The 20,694-nt window shown below is 36.6% G+C and overlaps 1 protein-coding gene across 1 annotated transcript in view; it reads left to right on the forward strand.

The window, feature by feature from the left end:
• ADGRV1 (adhesion G protein-coupled receptor V1) overlaps nt 1–20,694 on the forward strand; it is a 602,359-nt gene that overhangs the window by 34,610 nt on the left and 547,055 nt on the right. The window contains exon 2 of the mRNA XM_003261601.2: nt 19,912–20,096. Within this exon, the coding sequence (XP_003261649.2) occupies nt 19,912–20,096 (185 nt within the window). The remainder of the gene's footprint in view (nt 1–19,911; nt 20,097–20,694) is intronic.

Genomic DNA, 20,694 nt, shown 5'->3' on the forward strand with positions numbered 1-20,694 from the left:
AAGTGGTCAAAAGGATATGAACAGACACTTTTCAAAAGAAGACACTGATGCAGCCAACAGACACATGAAAAAATGCTCATCATCACTGGTCATCAGAGAAATGCAAATCAAAACCACAATGAGATACCATCTCACGCCAGTTAGAATGGCGATCATTAAAAAGTCAGGAAACAACAGATGCTGCAGAGGATGTGGAGAAATAGGAACGGTTTTACAAGTTTGGTGGGAGTGTAAATTAGTTCAACCATTGTGGAAGACCATGTGGTGATTCCTCAAGGATCTAGAACTAGAAATACCATTTGACCCAGCAATCCTATTACTTGGTATGTACCCAAAGGATTAGAAAAGATCATGCTACTATAAAGACACATGCACACGTATGTTTATTGCGGCACTATTCATAATAGCAAAAACTTGGAACCAACCCAAATGTCCATCAATGATAGACTGGATTAAGAAATTGTGGCTGGGCGCAGTGGCTCACGCTTGTAATCCCAGCACTTTGGGAGGCCGAGGTGGGCGGATCACGAGGTCAGGAGATTGAGACCACGGTGAAACCCCGTCTCTACTAAAAATACAAAAAAATTAGCCGGGCATGGTGGCAGGTGCCTGTAGTCCCAGCTACTCGGAGAGGCTGAGGCAGGAGAATGGCGCAAACCCGGGAGGTGGAGCTTGCAGTGAGCCGAGATTGCGCCACTGCACTCCAGCCTGGGCGACAGAGTGAGACTCCATCTCAAAAAAAAAAAAAAAAAGAAAAGAAATTGTGGCACATATATGCCACGGAATACTATGCAGCCATAAAAAAGGATGAGTTCATGTCCTTTGCAGGGACATGGATGAAACTGGAAACCATCATTCTCAGCAAACTATCACAAGGACAGAAAACCAAACACTGCATGTTCTCACTCATAGGTGGGAACAATGAGAACACATGGACACAGGGCGGGGAACATCACACACCAGGGCCTGTCGTGGGGTGGGGGCTGGAGAAGGGATAGCACTGGGAGAAATACCTAATGTAAACGATGAGTTGATGGGTGCAGCAGACCAACATGGCACATGTATACCTATGTAACAAACCTGCGCATTATGCACATGTACCCTAGAACTTAAAGTATAATAATAATTTTTAAAAAAGAGTACACATTGGGTACAGTGTACACTGCTTGGGTGAGGGGTGTATCAAAATCTTAGAAATCCCACCAAAGAACTTACTCGTGTAACCAAATACCACCTGTTCTCCCGAAACCCGTTGAAATAAAAAAAAATGTAGTATTCAAAGAAAAAAATATTTTATTATTAACTATGATCTTGGTAGGAGTTTTTTTTGGTATAATCTTTTTATCAAATTAGCAAATTCTCTTGTATTCCAAGCATGCTAAGAATTTTGTGTTTTTTACATAACTTTATTGATATGTAATTAAAATAAACTTCATATGTTTAAATTGTACAATTTGATCCACTACTACAGATGTATACATCTGCGAAAACATTACTACAATAAAAATAATGAACATTTTTATAATCCACCACTCAAACAAACACAAGTGTTTGTGAGTCTGTGTAATATGATTTCTTCTTGAAATAAAAAAGTATAGATTGGTAATTTGGAATATGATTAGGTTTAGGGTAGAAGAGGATGCAAAGGTAAATAAAATATGACACACTTTGATATGGTGTGGCTGTGTCCCCACCCAAATCTCATCTTGAATTGTAGATCTCATAATCCCCACATGTCATGGGAAGGACCAGGTGGGAGGTAATTGAATCATGGGAGCAGTTACCTCCATGCTGTTCTCATGATAGTGAGTGAGTTCTTGTGAGTTCTGATAGTTTTATAAGGGGCTCTTCCCCCTTTGCTCAGCACTTCTCTCTCCTGGGACGTGTTTGGTTCTTCTTCTGCCATAATTGTAAGTTTCCTGAGGCCTCCCCAGCCATTCAGAACTGTGTTGTCAATTAAACATCTTTCCTTTATAAATTACTCAGTCTCTGGCAGTTCTTTATAGCAGTGTAAGAACAGACTAAACACACTTCTTAAAACAAAAACAAAGAGTAATGGGTGGTCTATGTAGTTATAAGACAAAGAATAATATTACAGGTGATTTGTAAGAGAGATATGATCAACTCGTCTTCACTATGCGGACACAGGACAGAGGCAGAGGGTAGTTGGGAGGTGTTAACACTTAGTTTTGGTTTGATACATGTTTGAGGGACTGGTAGGACATTTGTTTGGAGATATGTAGAAGTCAGTTGAAAGTGTGAGCAAGATTGGGGATTTATTTCTTTAACAAGAATTATTGCCACTATAATCAAAATAGTTTGCCAGAAACTTCGGGGTAGCTCAGTGGAAATGTCTTGATAGCTGACAATATGAGTGTTGTTCTGCAGGATGTAAATATCAATGGGGAAAGTTGTTCTGTGGCCATTATAGATTTTGGAAATATTGAATAAAAGTTGCATTCTTTTAGGCCTACTTAGAGTTTGTTATAGACTTTAGTAAGTATTTTGAATATTTAAGGTTATGTAGTATCTGCACAAATGTATTTCCTAAATGTATTTCTAACAGAATTCTTTCATCTGATCAAAATGTGGGCATAGCATTGCATAGACCACACTGGGGAATATTGGTTGGAACTTAAATGAAAGGATAAGAGTTGTACTGGGAGACTTTTACAGGGAACAGGCAAAGCTGAGATTGCTCAGAGGACGGGGTTAAATCTGATATTGAAGGGAAGGAGGGAGTTGAAGTGGAAGCTTGAAGAGGAAACCAGGCTGAGAATGGGAAGTCATTTGTAGGTAAGAAGAGTGCATTCGTGGGATGAGGAGCAAAGGAGAGAGAGAAGGAGGGAGAGAGAAGAGAAGAAAGGAAGAAGACAAGAGGAAGATAAATTAATAGAGGTAAAATCTTAAACATGAAAGAATGAGGTCAGAAGCATAGATGGTGGATTGTTCTTAGAGAAGAGTATGCGTGTTCCATTTTTGGAGACAATCTATAGAGATAGAGATGGATAATTTTCAGGGAAGGGAAATAAAATCTTTTAAATGTTTGAACTATTACAAAAGTTTAAGGGTGGACAGTAAATATTGATGGGGAATCTGATGCAATAATGAAAGCAAGTAAGAATAAACATTCTTATTTTAAATGTATGAAGATATACTATTCATTTTTCAGTAACTATTCACACGGTAGTGTGGAGGGCATAGTTGGGAGGCAAGAATAGATTTTAAAAGGATTTACTTTTTCTTAGGAAAAAACTCACTCAAGATGGAATCCTATTTAAATGCCTTGATTTTTGTCATGTTTACTGCGGTATACCCATGCCTTCAATTATGCCTGGCAGATAGTAGAGACTCAGTGAGTACTTTTTGAATGCCATTGAAAGATGAATGAATGTTAGACACAGCCACAGCACATCAATAGTGCCCACATGCCACACATGGCTTTCCTTTAAGCGCTTTCAAACTTGTGTCCATGAACAAAAAGACTAAGCTCTTGAAAAGACTTGGCAGTAAGCCCTGTAGCCAGAGAGAGCTGCTTAGGGACCCTGTGGGCTAAAGATAGCACTAAAGAAGTGGCATAGGCAGTGGAGCGTTTCTCCTCTGAAGAATTGTGCTGACCCGTGCCAGGAGTTGGGGTTAGTGAGGCACAAGGGACACAGCCTGAAGTAGCAGGCTTGGACAGGTGGAGGAAGACTTTCTTAAGACAGGGCATCAGGTACCGGAGCTCAGTGGCAGCTGAAGTACTGTAGCCTGGGAGACACCAGACCTCCTTTAGGAATGCATTAGCCACTGGAATTCTTAGAGCATACAAGTAGGGGAGCTCCAAGAGGTAAAAATGGATTTCCTGCCAGCGTGGTGCATGGCGTCTTGAGTAGGATTTAATTTAATTTGGAAAATAATGGAGTGCTAACACATTTGCACCATGGGTGCTGTGGACTAGTTCATACTTGTTACATGCTAGGGATACCAAGGAATTAATAATCTTTGTTACATCACAGTTATAAGACAATTTTAATCAAATCTATCAATCTAACCCTATTATCCCTCCAATCCCAGCAGAGTACTGAAACACAGTTTGGGCTGCATTTAAAACAAAAAACCCCACCAGATCCTTTAAGAGCGAGAAAAGAAGAGAAACATTTAATTTTGGAATATGTGTAGGTAGTAGCGCATGGCCATAAAAACCCCCCAAAGAGTAGAGGCTTAAGGTAAGAAAAGAAATGAGATGGTTAGAGTAAATGCATTGAGAAAAACACAAGTGTACTTACAAAGTATGTTCATGAAAGCCAGAAAAAGTAAAGCCAATATAGTATTAGGCATTCACTTCTCTACAAAGATGAATTTAAATCAAAACTAATGAATACCTTATTTAAAATTTTAAATAAAAAGTTTTACAAAATGTTTTATACAGCTCTGACCCATCTAAATGATCAGTCATTGATAAACTCTTAGGCATTCCCTAAACTGGAAAATTTTCATCCCTTGACATGGAATTTTTAAATGTTCTGATAGATGTTATTAACATTTTTATCACTAGATACATCAGTCTGAAATGAGTTTACCCTGGAGTTAGTGTCACTTCTAGAGGGTACTTAACAATCTTCAATGGATTTAGCAAAGAGTATTTTCACATTTAGTTTTTACCTGATTGATAAATGCTTTTGTAATCTTATCAAGCATTATAGAAAGTCATTAAAAATTGATCTTAGGCTTTATCATCTTTTTTTTATTTATAAACTTCTGTGTAACTGAGAAGCCAGAGAAGCCCAATCTCAGAGATTTTTCCTTAGAGATATAAACATAACGACAAAACATCGTAGCATACCGAGATGACATGAAATCTCACAAGTTCAATGTGTATGAGACAGATGGAGAAATAATGCTGTAAAGTCATTGGCTTCAAACTTCCTGGGATGGAAATGTTTGTAATCCAGGCTTAGGTTTTACAAGTTTCAAATTGGTGGAGGATTGTAGAAGTTGGGGGAATAATAGAGCATGTTCAGGTACTTTGGTTGCAAATTAAGGCTCTTATTTTAATATAATTTTGTACAGTCCTCGAGGCCCTGTGGAAAATTGTTAATTGAAGGGATTGAATGTCTAAAAAATATTAAATATCTTGTTTTAGTTTGGTAAATGGCTCCTGGTAGTGACAGTAGATAATATGACATGCAAATACCTTGCAAATGGGAAAGAGGTAGTACTTAGCTGGACCATAAGTGATCTTCCAGAGCTCTGCCTAATTCATTTGAGCATCACATATATATTTTTTATTATTATACTTTAAGTTCTAGGGTGCATGTGCACAACATGTAGGTTTGTTACATAGGTAAACATATGCCATGTTGGTTTGCTGCACCCATTAACTCGTCATTTACATTAGGTATTTCTCCTAATGCTATCCCTACCCCTTCCCCCCACCTCACAACAGGCCTTGGGGTGTGATATTCCCCATCCTGTGTCCAGTTGTTCTCATTGTTCACTTCCTACCTATGAGTGAGAACATGCAGTGTTTGGTTTTCTGTCATTGTGATAGTTTGCTGAGAATGATGGTTTCTAGCTTCATCCATGTCCCTGCAAAGGACATGAACTCATCATTTTTTATGGCTGCATACTATTCCATGGTGTATATATGCCACATTTTCTTAATCCAGTCTATCATTGATGGACCTATGGGTTGGTTCCAAGTTTTTGCTATTGTGAATAGTGCCGCAATAAACATACATGTGCGTGTGTCTTTATAGTGGCACGATTTATAATCCTTTGGGTATATACCCAGTAGTGGGATGGCTGGGTCAAATGGTATTTCTAGTTCTAGATCCTTGAGGAATTGCCACATATTTAGCCAGAATAATGAAATGTTTATTTTTCTTCATATCATTGGTAAATTCACACAATTCCATTTTGTGTCAAAAGTAATAAATGAAAGTGAGAACCAGAAAACAGCACATTGTGAACAAAATTAAAGACCTACTTCTTTTTAAAAACAAAAATTAAAAAAAAAAAGATGCATTAAAAAAACAGACAAAGTATCCTTTCACTTAGAAGCAAGGGAAAACCCGGCCAAGCGCGGTGGCTCACGTCTATAATTCTAGCACTTTGGGAGGCCGAGGAGGGTGGATCACCCAAGGTCGGGAGTTCAAGACCAGCCTGACCAACATGGAGTAATTTAGTCTCTACTAAAAAATACAAAAATTAGCCGGGCGTGGTGGCGCATGCCTGTAATCCCAGCTACTCAGGAATCTGAGGCAGGAGAATCACTTGAACCTGGCGGTAGAGGTTGCAGTGAGCCAAGATCATGGCGTTGCACTCCAGCCTGGGCAACAAGAGTGAAGCTTCATCTCAAAAAAAAAAAGCAAGGGAAAACCAGTTCTTCTAAATAAGCCTTGTGTTAAACAGGAACTCATATCTGTGGCAATAGGCTTTTTAGAATTTCATAATATAACAGACTTTTTAGAATATCATTACACTAGGAACTCCACTTACCAAACCTGAGATGCAGCCAAAACTATAAATGAAGCAAAACCATATCTTTTAAATAATAAAAAGTAACTTGGTTTTCAATTTATGAATCTTAAAAAAATACCATATTAAACCAATCAGGATAGAGAATTGATAAAGATTAAAAATGAAATTGATGAATTAGAAAACAGAAAAACATTGGACTTAATCCCAGATCAAAATAACCAAATAAAGTCAGTAGTCTTATAACTTCATTTTACAGAAGAGGAAGTAGACTCAGATGTTAACAATAGACTCAAACAATAACAGCCTGCTCATAGTTGCCCTGCTCGTAAGTATCAGTACTAAGGGCATAGATGCTAGGCCCTGCTGCATTTTTTTCAGTGTGAAGATTGGAATTATCCAACTGGCCAATTAGTCTAAATTCTGGGTAACAGTTTATAGCTTTAATGGCTAGAAAGTGGTTTGCACGTGATACTGCTAGAGACTATAATTGCTTGAGGAAGCCAAGGAAATATAGTAAAAACCAGCAGTCAGTTGGGGATTGCTGGAGGCTTGGACAATAAGAGTGTACAAGCATCACTACAGCCTGGAACAGAATGATCAAGAGCCTTATTAACAGAAGAAATAATGAACGTAGACACATGATTTCAGATAATATTTGAAGAGGAAAATCTGAAATTGTCAATTAGCCTTTTGGCAACACATCTCCATAAATGTATGCTGTAATGATCCTGTATTCCATTAATTCTTTTAGACTCCCATGTGTGTATCCTATTCATCTTCCAATTAGATTCCATTCCCAAGTTCTGCAGATTTACAATACAGCATCCTGACAATGTTTTGATGCCTGGTACAGTTTTTAATAAGTGGGTAGATAGATGGAAGGAAGTAAGTTTGTTTGATTTAACGGAAAACAGTAAGACATTTTCAAAAGGGGAGAGGGGTGCTATACATAATGACTTCCTTCCAAAGTAGTTGGTATGGAAAAGAGGGAAAGAGTAACTTTGCAGTGGAGCACCCTGACAAATACTACCTCAGCCAGGTAACCAAGCTTGACACCAATAGTGATAAGTCATGTTGATAGTATGTACCTTTTGTATAAGTGATGAGAAAGTCTTTTTGCCTTTTTGATCTTCCCCAAAACCCATAACCCCCAGTCTAATCATGAGAAAGTTATCAGACAAATCCCAACGGAGGGATATGCTACAGAATACCTGACCACATTCCTCAAAAGCGCCAACATCATCAAAAATAAGAAAACTCTGAGGAAATGTCACAGCCAAAAGGAAACTAAGGAAACATGGCAACCCAGTGTAATGTGGTGTCCTGGATGTGATCCTGGAACAGAAAAAGAACATTAGCTAAAAACGAAGAAAACTGGAATAAAGTGTTGACTTTAATTAGTCAAATTGTATTATGCTTTGTATTTCTGTTGTGTTATAGAAATGATTAATAGACATTAAAAAAATCAAGATATAAAGTCATAGTGGTGGCTCAGCAGAAGCTGGGTGGTTAAAAGATTTGTGGTGTTTAAGCCTGAAGAAAGACTGGGCACATGCAAAGTGGTGTGGCAGTGGTTTCCATTTCAAAACACTGTCAGGGCCTCTTGATCTAACTTTTGGTTTCTATCATTTCTTTTTCCTTTTTTTTGTTTTTTAAACCTGGAGGAACCACAAATTATTACAGATGAAATACAAACTTTTTTTTCTAACCATGAAAAGTACTGTTCTCCTTCTCTGAGATCATACATGTAGCTGGGAGGGGAGGCATCTGCAAAGTTCCCAGACCTCTACCTTTGCTTCCCATGCCAGTTGCAGTGTGCAGAGGTGGCAGATACTGTGGTTCAAATTTTAGGGGTCATCCAGAACATCAGAAGCCCCAACATTTTGTTCTTTCACATACAGTGTTGTAATTCATTTATCTTCTGACCTTGAAGTCCATGATGAGTTTTCATTGTTCTTTTAAACTTTCCTAAGTTCTCAATGTTTCCGTCTACTTCAAACATTCCTTCACTCTAATGTTGCTACTGTGGAGGATAGGCAGGAGCTTGTGGATGTATGGGTGGTGCTCATATAAGACAGTCCAGGATGCCCAATGCTGTTTCCTTTGGTCTCTTGACAATGTGGAGACTGAAGGTCTAGAGCCTAGAAACTGGCACTTCATGGTGCACAGAGATGGATTCCCTCCTCTGGGCCTCATGACTGCCTCAGTGCTGTAGCTGTTCATTTTGCTTCCCTTTAACAATTGAGGAAACTCAAGGCCATGTGAAGGGAAGTGACTTGTCTAAACTTCCACAGCTGGGAAGATGGCAGAGACTAGATTGGAGCCCAAAGCTGAGTGGAATCAATGCTTGCCTCCTGCTTTGGAGGTGACTCGGGGTCCAACACCCCAGGAGGCACTTGCAGTGTCAAGCTAAAGGCTTTATGGCATCTGTGGTAGGATGCCCATGGAGGCACTGCCAGGAATTCTTCCCATTGTCCTATAAAATCAAAGTCCTGGGTCACTGCGTGGAGGCATTCCACAAGGTGGTGAGCGTGCATGTGTGTGTAGGCACATACACACACATGCACGCTCACCACCTTGTGAACTGGTTTTCCACCTCTGAATGACATGGAGATAAGAAATTTCTTACTTTCCTCTTTGACCCTAGTCTGAGGAGACATTAGGAGGGTATAGGAGAGCAAATTCTCTGTCTGACTGGCAGCTACTGCTTAGCTCCAGGCAAGGGATGCCGTGGAGAAATGTGGACCCAGATTTGCCAATTCTGGTAATTTTTCAAAATAATCTAGAAATCCATTTTTTAAATGTGAAATTTACAAATTTTAAATCTTGGCAAAAATGATCTTTTAGTATTGTTTTGTAAACACAGTTTGGACTAAAAAACACATATCTCTAGGCATCTGGGTTTATAACATTAAATTCCCTCTTTTCTTTCTTACTGGCAGTGAGTGCAAATAATTCATTTAGAAAGCATAAAAGCACCTAGATTCTTCAATAAAAGCAGACTGTCTTCAACGAAGAGAAAGAAACTCACAGAAAGTATCTAAAGAAACAATTTTTAAAAATTAGATAATACTACTAAATTTCAGGAGAAAAAAATATTTTTGTTTGACTAGAGCTAATTAAAGCTGTTTTCAGTGAGATCTTAATTTCAAGAAAACTGCTTTTCATGACTTTTTAAGATCTATGTAGGATTACAAAATTATGTTTGTTTGAGAAGAGTTACAGGGGGCAAAAATCTATCCTTAGATCCTGAAGACTTCTTCATAATTTGAGAAATTGTTGCTGTTGATTATTTTTGTAGATGGAGGGGTGCCATCTAATGGTGGTTTAAGAAATCTTAGTTAAACATGTGATCCTTATTTTTTAAAGGACCTAAAAGACAAGAGGTATCTTACTATTTGACAGAGATACTGTCACATACTCAGATTTATAACCTATATGAGCAAACTTTGACTTATTTTATTGCTTCTAAATTGGCCTCAAAGGATTTAGATTAGTGAGATTTTCATTTTGTGCTTTGCAAATGTGGGAGAGAGAAAGCACAATTGAAACCCATAATCTTCTAGACCTCCACAGAGCTCTGGAATTAAAGCTTCTCTACACTGTTCTTCCTGTTTCCATGGTGGGCATATGTAGTCCAAATATAAACAGCTCGAGTGGCTTTTGTGATCTGTTTCTTGATGACTCATGCAAACGGGAGTACATGAGCTCATGGAAAATGTCAAGGTTAAATATTCTAGAAAGAAGATAGAAATCAGAAGTTCAGTTACATGAGTTAAAAGACTTTATGTAACCCCAGCACTCTGGGAGGTCGAGGCGGGCAGATCATGAGGTCAAGAGATCGAGACCATCCTGGCCAACATGGTGAATCCTCTCTACTAAAAATAGAAAAATTAGCTGGGCGTGGTGGCATGTGCCTGTAGTCCCAGCTACTCAGGAGGCTGAGGCAGGAAAATTGCTTGAACCTGGGAGGCGGAGGTTGCAGTGAGCCAAGATCGCGCCACTGCACTCCACCCTGGTGATAGAGAGAGACTATGTCTCAAAAATAAATAAATAAATAAATAAATAAATAAATAAATAACAACTTTATGTATTAGAGCAAATATTTACTTGCCGTGTTTCTGTTATGTAAAATGTTACTTTTCCTGGAAGTATTTATCTGTACTGCATTACTGTTCATGGAAATGGCCATTGTAGAATCAGTCTTATGTATGTACCATGGCAATTTGGGATATCATGGTTACTTTTCTGGAAATAATTATTGTGTTTAGGTAAATTTTTTGAAAGTTTACAAGCGTAACTCTCACACAAATATAAAATGAACGTGTCAAGATTTTATTCAACCCATTAGTGAGGAAACTAATAAAGTGTTAATACTGGTGCAAAAAGCATTTTTGGAACAAAGTATTTACAAGAAAATTAATAAAGAAATGTTAAGGTAAGGTTTCTGGGTGAGATGTAAAACTGGTTAACATCCTACCAGGAAATAAAGCTGTAACCTATGGATTATATGTTTCACTGTACAAAAATTACTTGCACTTTTCAGCCAAGTAAAAGGATGATGAAAAAATAAAGAAAAGAAAAGAACTTGCACTTTTATAGGACAAATTTTTCCAAATTTACGTGTGGATTCACTAAGTCTGAGATCTTTTATCAATGGTAAACAATTGTTGATTTAACTAAGTGTGTTTTATTCAGTGGGTCTGTGCCTTGTATGATCATTAACAGCATAGTCCACACACTACTTTTTGGCTTGTATTCAAGTTTGGGATACCTTTTAAAAAAAAAAATCAGACGTGAGCCTCATGTCTGTGTCTATGCCATTGTCAGAGTAAAATAACTGTGTTTGAATCTGACAAAACTAAATAAGACAAGGGAGGATGAAGAGAGCCTCTTGCTTTCTTTTTCTATGCCATGCTTTTCCTACCTTCTCATTACTCTGAGAAGGTGGGTTAATCTATTTCTTTACTTGTTTTTTCATTAAATAAGCATGTCTTGAGGGTCATTGTATACCAGTGACTGTACTAGGTGGTGGACAGGTAAAGCTGTTCAAGATGGGCAAGGTCATTGTCCTGCAGGTGTTTTTATTCTAAGGAGAGAAACACAATAAATGCAAATTGCGACAACTGCAAAGAAGGAAACAAAAGGGCATTGTTTAAAAGAGGAATATTAGGCTTCCAGGTAGACATTCGTGTTGGGAATTTATTTATTGTCTAGGCTACACACCATAATTATTATAGAACTCATCAATAAAATGGCAGTTTCCATTGACTTTCACTACACCTATCCATTCATTCTCCAGGGAAGAGTAGACACAATTACGGTAACTTGCACTTTCCTAGACCACATGTTGTCAAACGTACATCAATCAAAAGTGGTTGCCCTCTACACCTGGGGGGCAGCAGACATGCTGGTATCCCCCTTTATATCATCCTAGATTTCCTTTGATGCTTTGGTGTGTTTGACTCTTGATTGCTGATCCTATATTTTCTTCTTTCTTAGTTTACTTGGTTTATTCCCTTGTTTAGATGGAGAACGCCCTACAGTAACATCTTGAGAAAGGGTATCTAGAGACAAAAGTTTTAGGTCTTGTATATTAGGAATTATCATGATTATCCTTCCACTTAACTAATAGTTTCATTGGGTATAGAATTTTAACTATTAACTTCAGATAGTTACCTTTAATATAGTGCTTTACAGAAAAGGGTTTTCAAACAATTAGATAAACCTGCAAGGACAAAAGGAAGGCGAGAGGAAACAATTGCAACTCAGTTTTGGAGCCAGAAGGCAGATGGATGGGTAGTGATTCTCTTAGCAGACCCAAGAAAGCTTAGCAGTAAGGTAGGAGGCTGAGAAATAGCCAAATTTATACAGAATAGCCACTAAAGGCACAGGAAATAATAGTATCAGGTACCTTTACAACTTTGGTGGTGAGTGAGCAACTAGATGAGGAGAAAACTGCTCCAGGAGATCCATAAAATCATCATCCCTTCCATCCTGTGCTGCTGCTGACCCCCCACTTACCCCTTCAAATCTGGTGTTTATTCTCCAGGAAAGGTAAAACAGGATCTCTTGAATGATGATGTGAGCCGTGTTTGTGGGTTAGGATTCCTAAATAAAACAGGGGATTAAGTGACCATATGATGACCGAATTCAGAGACTCCAGTTTTTTACCCCCTTCTACTGGGTCACAGATGTCTTGGTAATTATATCTGTACCCTTTAGATGGGAGAATGGAAGATTCTTCTTTGGGGAAACTGATCAGTGTAAGAGTAAAGTTTTTTTCTGTAGATACTAAAATTGGAACTTTCTAATACGTGGTTCACTCGTTCACCTAAAGTTGACAAGCCACATCCTTCTACACGTGCTCAGAACTTTCAAGTATTATTTTGGTCTCTTATCCTTGATCATATGAAGATATGAAGATCCATATATTCAGAGCATCCAGTCATCAGTTTAGTCTCATAATTTTAAGTATATACAGATGATGAAGAATTACCAGATATAGAAGGTAGATTCCAGGATAAATAACAAATTATTTTTGTTAATTTAGAAGTAATAAAGAATACAAAGAGGGAAGATTTTTTTAAATCAGCATTTTCTAAGATATTTTACAAAATCATTGGATTAAGAAAAATAACAGGATACTGTTAAATTCTTAGAAATTGAAAAAGATAGCAGAAATTTAAAAATAGTAGGGTAATTGAAATTTAATGGTGAATTAAATTCTTGGAAAGCAGAGCAAAAATCAAAGAATTGGTAAATAAGATATAAGGAATAAGTTATAAGGAAATGAGAAAACTATCCTCAGAATATCAGTGTGAAATAATAGGAGTTCTAGGAGAGAGATCAGTGAAAATGGAGTGGGGGCAGAAATCACTGTGAAATAATAAAGGAAACTTTGTCCGTCTGAAGGATATGAGTGGCACATTGAAGGGAATTTACGGAGTGTTCAGCCAAATGGACGAGAATAAACTAATTCCAAGATATATCATTGTGAAGTTCCAGAACGTTTTGCAATGAGAAGAACCTTCCAAAGGGAGGACAACACAAACAATCAGAATGGGTCACAAACACTTCAGAATCAAAACAATTTTAGATTTTTTAGTAGCAACGCTAGTAGTTTGAAAACAATGGACTGAGGCTTTCAAAATTCTGAAAGAAAATTATTTTTACCTACAATTCTATACTCAGTTAAACCTTTAGTTAACTGGAAGGATAATATTGTGATAATTCCTAACATACAAGACCTAAAACATTTATCTTTACATATGCTTTCTCAGGATGTGACTGGAGGGTGTTCTCCATCAAAACAAGGAAATAAACCAAATAAACTAAGGAAGAAGAAAACATGGGATTAACAAACAGAGGATGAAACACAGGAAAGGATTCAAAGAGATTCCAGGATGATAGAAACAAGGCTCCCAGGATGACTGTTGCCCATCATGTGTAGAGGGCAACCACTTTTGATTGATGTAGGTTTGACAATATGTGGTCTAGGAAAGTGCAAGTTACCATAATTGTGTCAACTATTCCCCAAGAGTGAATTGATGGGTGTAGTGAAAGTCAATGGAAACTGGCATTTTATTGATGAGATATGCAATGATGATGGTATGTATCTGAGACAATAAACATATTCCCAATACAAATGTCTACATGGAAGCCTGGTGTTCCTTTGTTAACTGACATCTTGGAAAGGTGTGCTGATTTCTATAGTCTGCCTTCTGTAGGAATACTTATGTGTCTGTATATATATATATACACATATAAACAATCTCTTGAGAGATATAAATGAAGTTGATAACTGGGATTGACTGTGGGTAGGAGCAGCATATGGCTGGTGGAGGGTACTGTGAGGGAGGCTTATTTTTTACTGTTTATCTTTTTGTTCCTTTTAAATATTATGCCACGTGCACATATAAGTTATTTAAAGATGACTAAAATAAAATATATTTCTTATAATTAAAAATAAATAAAAATAAATAAAGACAACTACAGTCTGAGTAAGAGACTATTCGTTTTATTTATTACTTTAAAAATGTTTAGCAGTTACTCTATTTGTAACATTAGAGTACTTTGCTTTTGAAAGTTGTAAATTTAAATTCTGTTTTGGTTTGGGAGAGGGCAAAGATCATTTTTTTTTGGTGGTACTTGCCAAATACAAATAAGACAGATTAAGAATTCTTAGAAGCTGAATAATTGATGATAGGAATGATGAAGCTTCTCTTGTTCCACAGGAGTAATTCTATAGTTTTAGAATGCCCCTTAGTAGATGTAATAGAATTCAAGTAATTCTAAACTTGAAAACCTTGTTCCTTTAGGATCATATTTTCAGTATTAATTACCTGGTGGTCACACGGTGGGAAGATGCTTGCTATGGCATTGACAAGGCAAAAGATGAAGCTAATAAGGTCAATGCGTTCATTCAATTCTGCACTAGTAATGTTTGTCTTTTCAGGCCCTTGTCCCATCACTCATAGATACTGTACTGTTGTTTATTCTGAAATATAAAGAGATAGAGTTAACTTTCAAATTGAGGGAAGGTTTTTTTTAATCGAAGTTGATTAATGCAAAATTAATTGAATTATGATTTTCTTTCATTGTCTTCTATTGGGTCCTAATTCTCATTTATTTATTTTACTCTCTTCCTTATTCTACTCCGTTTCTACATAGTTATTGAGACATAGAAAAAAAGACTCTCTGACTCTTTCCTTTTCATCAGAATATGCTATGCCTATTACATTTCCTAAGGTGCCCATCATTTATTTGAGACAAGATGGGAAGAAGGTACTGTCCTAGATAAACAGGATTTAGAATTTATTGCTTATAATGACACGCTGATGAATTTTATAATATTTGGTGCTCTTACGGGCTAAGTAATCCAGGTAAAAAATAAAGTAGGGAAAATAGGAGTAGGTTTTTAAACAGGAACAGTGAAGCATCCTGGGAAACAGCAATAGGAATAAATTAATGTCAGACTAATGTAAAGAAGCAAGATATTGGGGTTCCTTGGTGACAATCAGAAGGGGCTTAGCTTTTTCAGGACACTGAGTCAATATGGTACACTCTTGTCCTGCTGTGTTCTATTCTGAAGACATCCTTAGTTTGTCTAAGTGTCTTATTAGTCATTACCAGTTTTGAGGTGGAGGGGAAAATATTAGACTGTGAGTACAGATGGCGGTAATAATTGCATGGGAACAGAAGATAGCTAGCGTGGTGTCCTTTCATGAATCCTTAGAGAAGAATAATACTGTTGAATGTTAGAGCGGGACAGAGGGGACTTTCCACTTTGTTTATCCTAATATGAGTTTGCAGTATCACAAACTGGAGATTGGCGGATAAATATTGATGTTGAAAGTGACGGAAAACCCAACCCAAGCCAGCTAGAGCACAAAATGTAATTCATTGTCTCAGTAACTGAAAACTCTAGGATAAAGCTGGATTCAAGAGATGAAGCTTGATTATCAAAATGTGGCTCCTTTCACCCCCTTGGCTCTGTGGCTGTGTTTGTTTCATTTCCAGACTGTGGGAGAACTTGCCCCAATTATCACAATCCCAAATACAGTGGTAGAGGGAATTTCCATTCTTATGCTTAAGTGAAAGTCTCCTAATTGTGTGTTTGGTCTTCTTGGCTTTGATTGACCTGATCTGAATGGCCAACCCTATGACTCTGTTTAAGCCAAGGAACATATTTTAAGTATCTTTGTGTCCTCGATGATTGATGAGCACAGGGTGTTGCATGATGTACAGGTACACAATATACAAATGTTATGTTAAACTGTAAGCTGCTTTTCTGAAAAAAACCATTTTACATTTTAAGAGCTGGTCTAATATAGTCCAGATTTTAATTCTGAAATTTTTTTGGAGCAAAATTAGGTGACTTGTTGGTGAGACTGAATATGATTACTAGAATTCAAGAATTTGAGACTTTCTGCCTGTGTGCTGTCAGGACTCTATCAGAACCTCACAGTAAAATTCAGGAATTAAGAAGCAAGAAATTAAATTACGTATCATCTTAGCATGCTAAGAGATCTATTAAGAGATAAGGAATATGTTGGAAGAAAGAGTTTTAATTTCTTTTGAATCATACAAAACAAAAGTGAGAGGTGGGAGGAGAACATGGATGATAGCTGGAAATGAGAGGATTTGAATATTTGAATATCATCCCATTAGAGAAGAGGAATGATGTCAGTGATGCTAAAATTATTCTTTCACAATTGCAACAGAATACAAATTATGCACATCATGATCTTAAAACATATGTTTGAAATTCATTTTATAGAGAAGTTTAAAAATAAGTGGTCTGATGGGGCATGAAAAAATTTTGTTAAATCTAGTAAGAGAAAAAAATGACCTAAAATAGACTTAAGACTTATGTGCTGCGTCAATTACTAATGCCTTGTCTTCTGAGTTTAATTTAAAAAAAGGGAATTCCAAAGACTAGATTTTTAGTGTGATAGAGGAAAGTGTACCTAGCTACTCTAAAAAATAAACTATTCAGCATTTGTGTAATTATGCCTGTCTTCTAATGGGAACTTCATTTTCAAAGCTTTTTTTAATCTTTAAATTCTATTGAATGCCAACTTTGCCCGAACAACTTTTCATACAGTGTGAAAAGATGAAAGCAAAGGAGACGCAATTATCAATGATGTCACAGAATTTGAGGCATTTCCAATCATGCCTGTGTGCTCATTTTGCATAATCTCAAAACTCACTGATGTGGACCAATTTAAAATGAATTTACTGACTTAAACACAGGATCTTGGAGCTCTAATTGCCTGGGAAACTGTAAGAATGCAGCATTCGAGCTCATTGGTCCTGACATAAAAAGATGCTGTTAAATATTTAAAGTAGTCAAGAGAGCTGTAGTGTCATTTAAATAAATGTAATGTTTATTAGAATAATAAAGTGAAACTTTCAGGAGATTCATAATTATGCAGTCTTATGGGAGTTTTGGTTATTGTGCATGAGCTTGAAATATCTGAATGCTTGGAAACGTAGCATAAATGATCTATCATATTATTCAAGGTGGTGATGTGTGATTTGTTGAAATAAAATGTAAATGGCAGTATAGTGTTGTTATTGGGTAGAGAGTTTAGAGTTAGCCTCCAAAGCCTACACAGCCACTTAACTGAATAATATTGCATATGTTGACTAACCCATCTCTGCTTTAGTTTTCTCAGCTATAAAATGGACTAATGCTATGCTCACCTTCTTCATAGAGATATTGTAAGGATTAAATGTGTTGATGTATATAAAGTACCTTAAAACAGTGCTATATAAGCATTTGCTGTTATGATCACCCTGTAAAAGTCATTACAGTTTTTCTTCAGAATGCACAAAATCTTAAAATGCAATATCAGAATATGAAAAAACATATGAGGAAGTTCGCACATATAGCATTGAAAAGTTCAGTAGTTAACTCGTAACTACAAATGTGGCCTTTTGTATCTTCACTCCAAGACACACTTCTAACACGATTCCTCACACTCTAGGACAGTAATTCTCGAAGTGAATTATACCAAGGATCAGTTGCATCAGAATTAATAGGGCTACTTGTTAAATGCATATTCCTGGCCTCACTCTAGACTTACTGGATGAGAATTTTTGAGAGTGAGAATTAGCATTTTAACAAATGCCTGAGGTGATCCTTATGCAGGACAGATTTTGAGAACTGTTCTTACTTGTTGATGATTCCCTCTACTCATGCTGTAATGTCACTTTCACTCTGTCTCACATTGCACTTCAGATGTCTTATTTCTCTCAGTTCATGGTTCTACCACATCTCCTGTTCAAGGACTTCAGATTTTTCTTTCAAAATCACAGTAGACTATAGTTGATCTTTTTCTTTCACATCCAAAGCCTAGGTTACTACCTTCTCCCTCTTCCATTTTGTGCTCTCTTCATTGTACCTTGTTCATTTCCTTCCCACTATTTGTCCTAAGTGGGGTGTGAAGTCATTTTGGCTTTAGAATTCCATAAAAGACCTTCAGTTGGCTTTGATTTAGCTCAGAACTGCTCGCCCTTTCCTGTCTCACACATGCTTTGCTTTTGCCCTTCCGTTTCTCTCATCTTTTTCGTTTCCTTGCTTTCCATGAACATTCCTAGGTTAGAAGACAGGGAAGAGTTTGCAGCTGGTCAAGGAAAACTCTTCTTCAGATTTCATTGGTCTTCTGGCAGGTTTGCCTGGAGAGAAGGGACAGTTACAAAAGAAGACCCAATCCTTCAGCATGTCTGTCCCTGTTAGCTTATATCCCTTTCCTGGACTCCATTTGAACTCGGCATCCCTGTCTGGATTTTGCAGTCAGAAATGTGTGAGACATCATTGAGCAGTCTCAGACTGCGTTGTCTGTGTATACTTAACGGAGAACGTTGCATTTAAATCCTAAAATATATCAGGAACTCATGTATTTGGTGTGTCTAAGTATAAAGCCATGTGTAGCCAAGTGGAAACACCACATACAAGAAAATTGTATTACTTCTTGGCCAAGGTAAAGATTAATAGGAAGCATTTTGGCTCATAGAGTATGTAATGCAGCTCTCCTTTAAAACACGTGAACTTTTTATGTTCGTGTGACTGATCACATAGATCTATTGGAATCTTAATGATCCCTGAGGGAAATTGTTCATGTTTTTAGAGGTACATCTACATTACAAAACAGCAGCACTTTCAGGAGACCACTGCACTGTTGTGCTTTTGAAAGCACTTGAATCCCAGAGTGCTGAAAGTAGGAACAATATTGATGACTCATAAACACGTATTGTAGTAAAAAAAAGAAAGTAGATGTCATGGAAAAAAAGGAAATATACACTTTGGCAAATTTGCTTATTTTAAAGCAACATGGACATTTTCTTAGATGTGGTCTTAGTATTTTAGCTAGTAAAATGAAAGAAATTTAAGTCCTGGAAATTTATCCTTTCTTTGAAAGGATTAGAATTTCTTTGCAATAACTAAGAATTTAAAAAATTCTCAAAGAAGACAAGTTTAAGGAAAAAGTAGACACTAACCAAGAAATCAACTTATTGCTAAAAATTTGGCTTCAACTGTTTCAGTTTTGGCTGGTATTTCATAGTTTTGTTTGTGTAAGTATGGGCTTTAATTAAATTTCCATGTTGCTGCTTAGGTTTTTCTTAAAGTGTGGATGTCAATAAATTTTTTACATGAACTAAATTTAATAAGTAAGTTTAACTTACAACTATTATCTTGGTATAGAAGCTAAAAAGCAAAAAGTGTTTCTGAATAGTAGAAAGAGAACCATAAGAATAGAATCGTGTTTTTTTAACTTCTGTCATCACATATTTGAGTTTGATGGCTTAATAGTTGATGTATTTATGTCTTAGTTGTTTGCTAACTGTTCATACTGTGTTTATATCTATAGACAATACAATCTAATGAAAATAGATTAGATATATTTTGTGAATAATACTTTTTTCTTTTTCTTTTAGGGATGCCCTCTGCATCTTTATTAATAAATCTTCTTTCAGCTTTACTCATCCTATTTGTGTTTGGAGAAACAGAAATAAGATTTACTGGACAAACTGAATTTGTTGTTAATGAAACAAGTACAACAGTTATTCGTCTTATCATTGAAAGGATAGGAGAGCCAGCAAATGTTACTGCAATTGTATCGGTAAGAAATTATTATAGCTCTATTTTTACTGAAATGCATATGACATTTCTTAGTTTTAATGGCAAGGATTTTTTTTTCTGTTTGAGATTTTGAGCAGTTTCATTATGATAAGTGATAGATGATTTGCAGATAACGCTATTCCATTTTTATCTCTTACAGGTTTATAGAGTGCTCCAACATAACCATGTACATTTAACAGTACTATTTTTAAAGATATAGACTCATCATTTTATAGTGCTCATATATTTATTTTAGAACAAGAACTTTTCATTTTGGGTAATTTGGATTGTAGCTATGTCTGCTCAGATATACTATCTATTGTAAGGTGGTGTAGAGAAAACGTATGGAATATTTAAAAGTAGAAAAACGACAATAGTAAAAAAAAAAACTTTAGTTATGTCCAAGAGCTCTTTTAGTGGGAAAAATTAAGTATATTAATTTAAGTAAATGTTGGGTAGAATTTGTTAAACTATTGATCTATCTTGCACACAGTTTAGTTACTGGGTGGATTGTGTGTGCATGAGTACGTGTCTATTTTCAACCAGAAAGTTATGTCATGTGACCACTAAGAGTATTGCTGTATTTGAGTCTCAAAGTA

This window comes from Nomascus leucogenys, chromosome 2, assembly GCF_006542625.1.
Source record: "Nomascus leucogenys isolate Asia chromosome 2, Asia_NLE_v1, whole genome shotgun sequence".
Lineage (NCBI taxonomy): Eukaryota > Metazoa > Chordata > Mammalia > Primates > Hylobatidae > Nomascus > Nomascus leucogenys.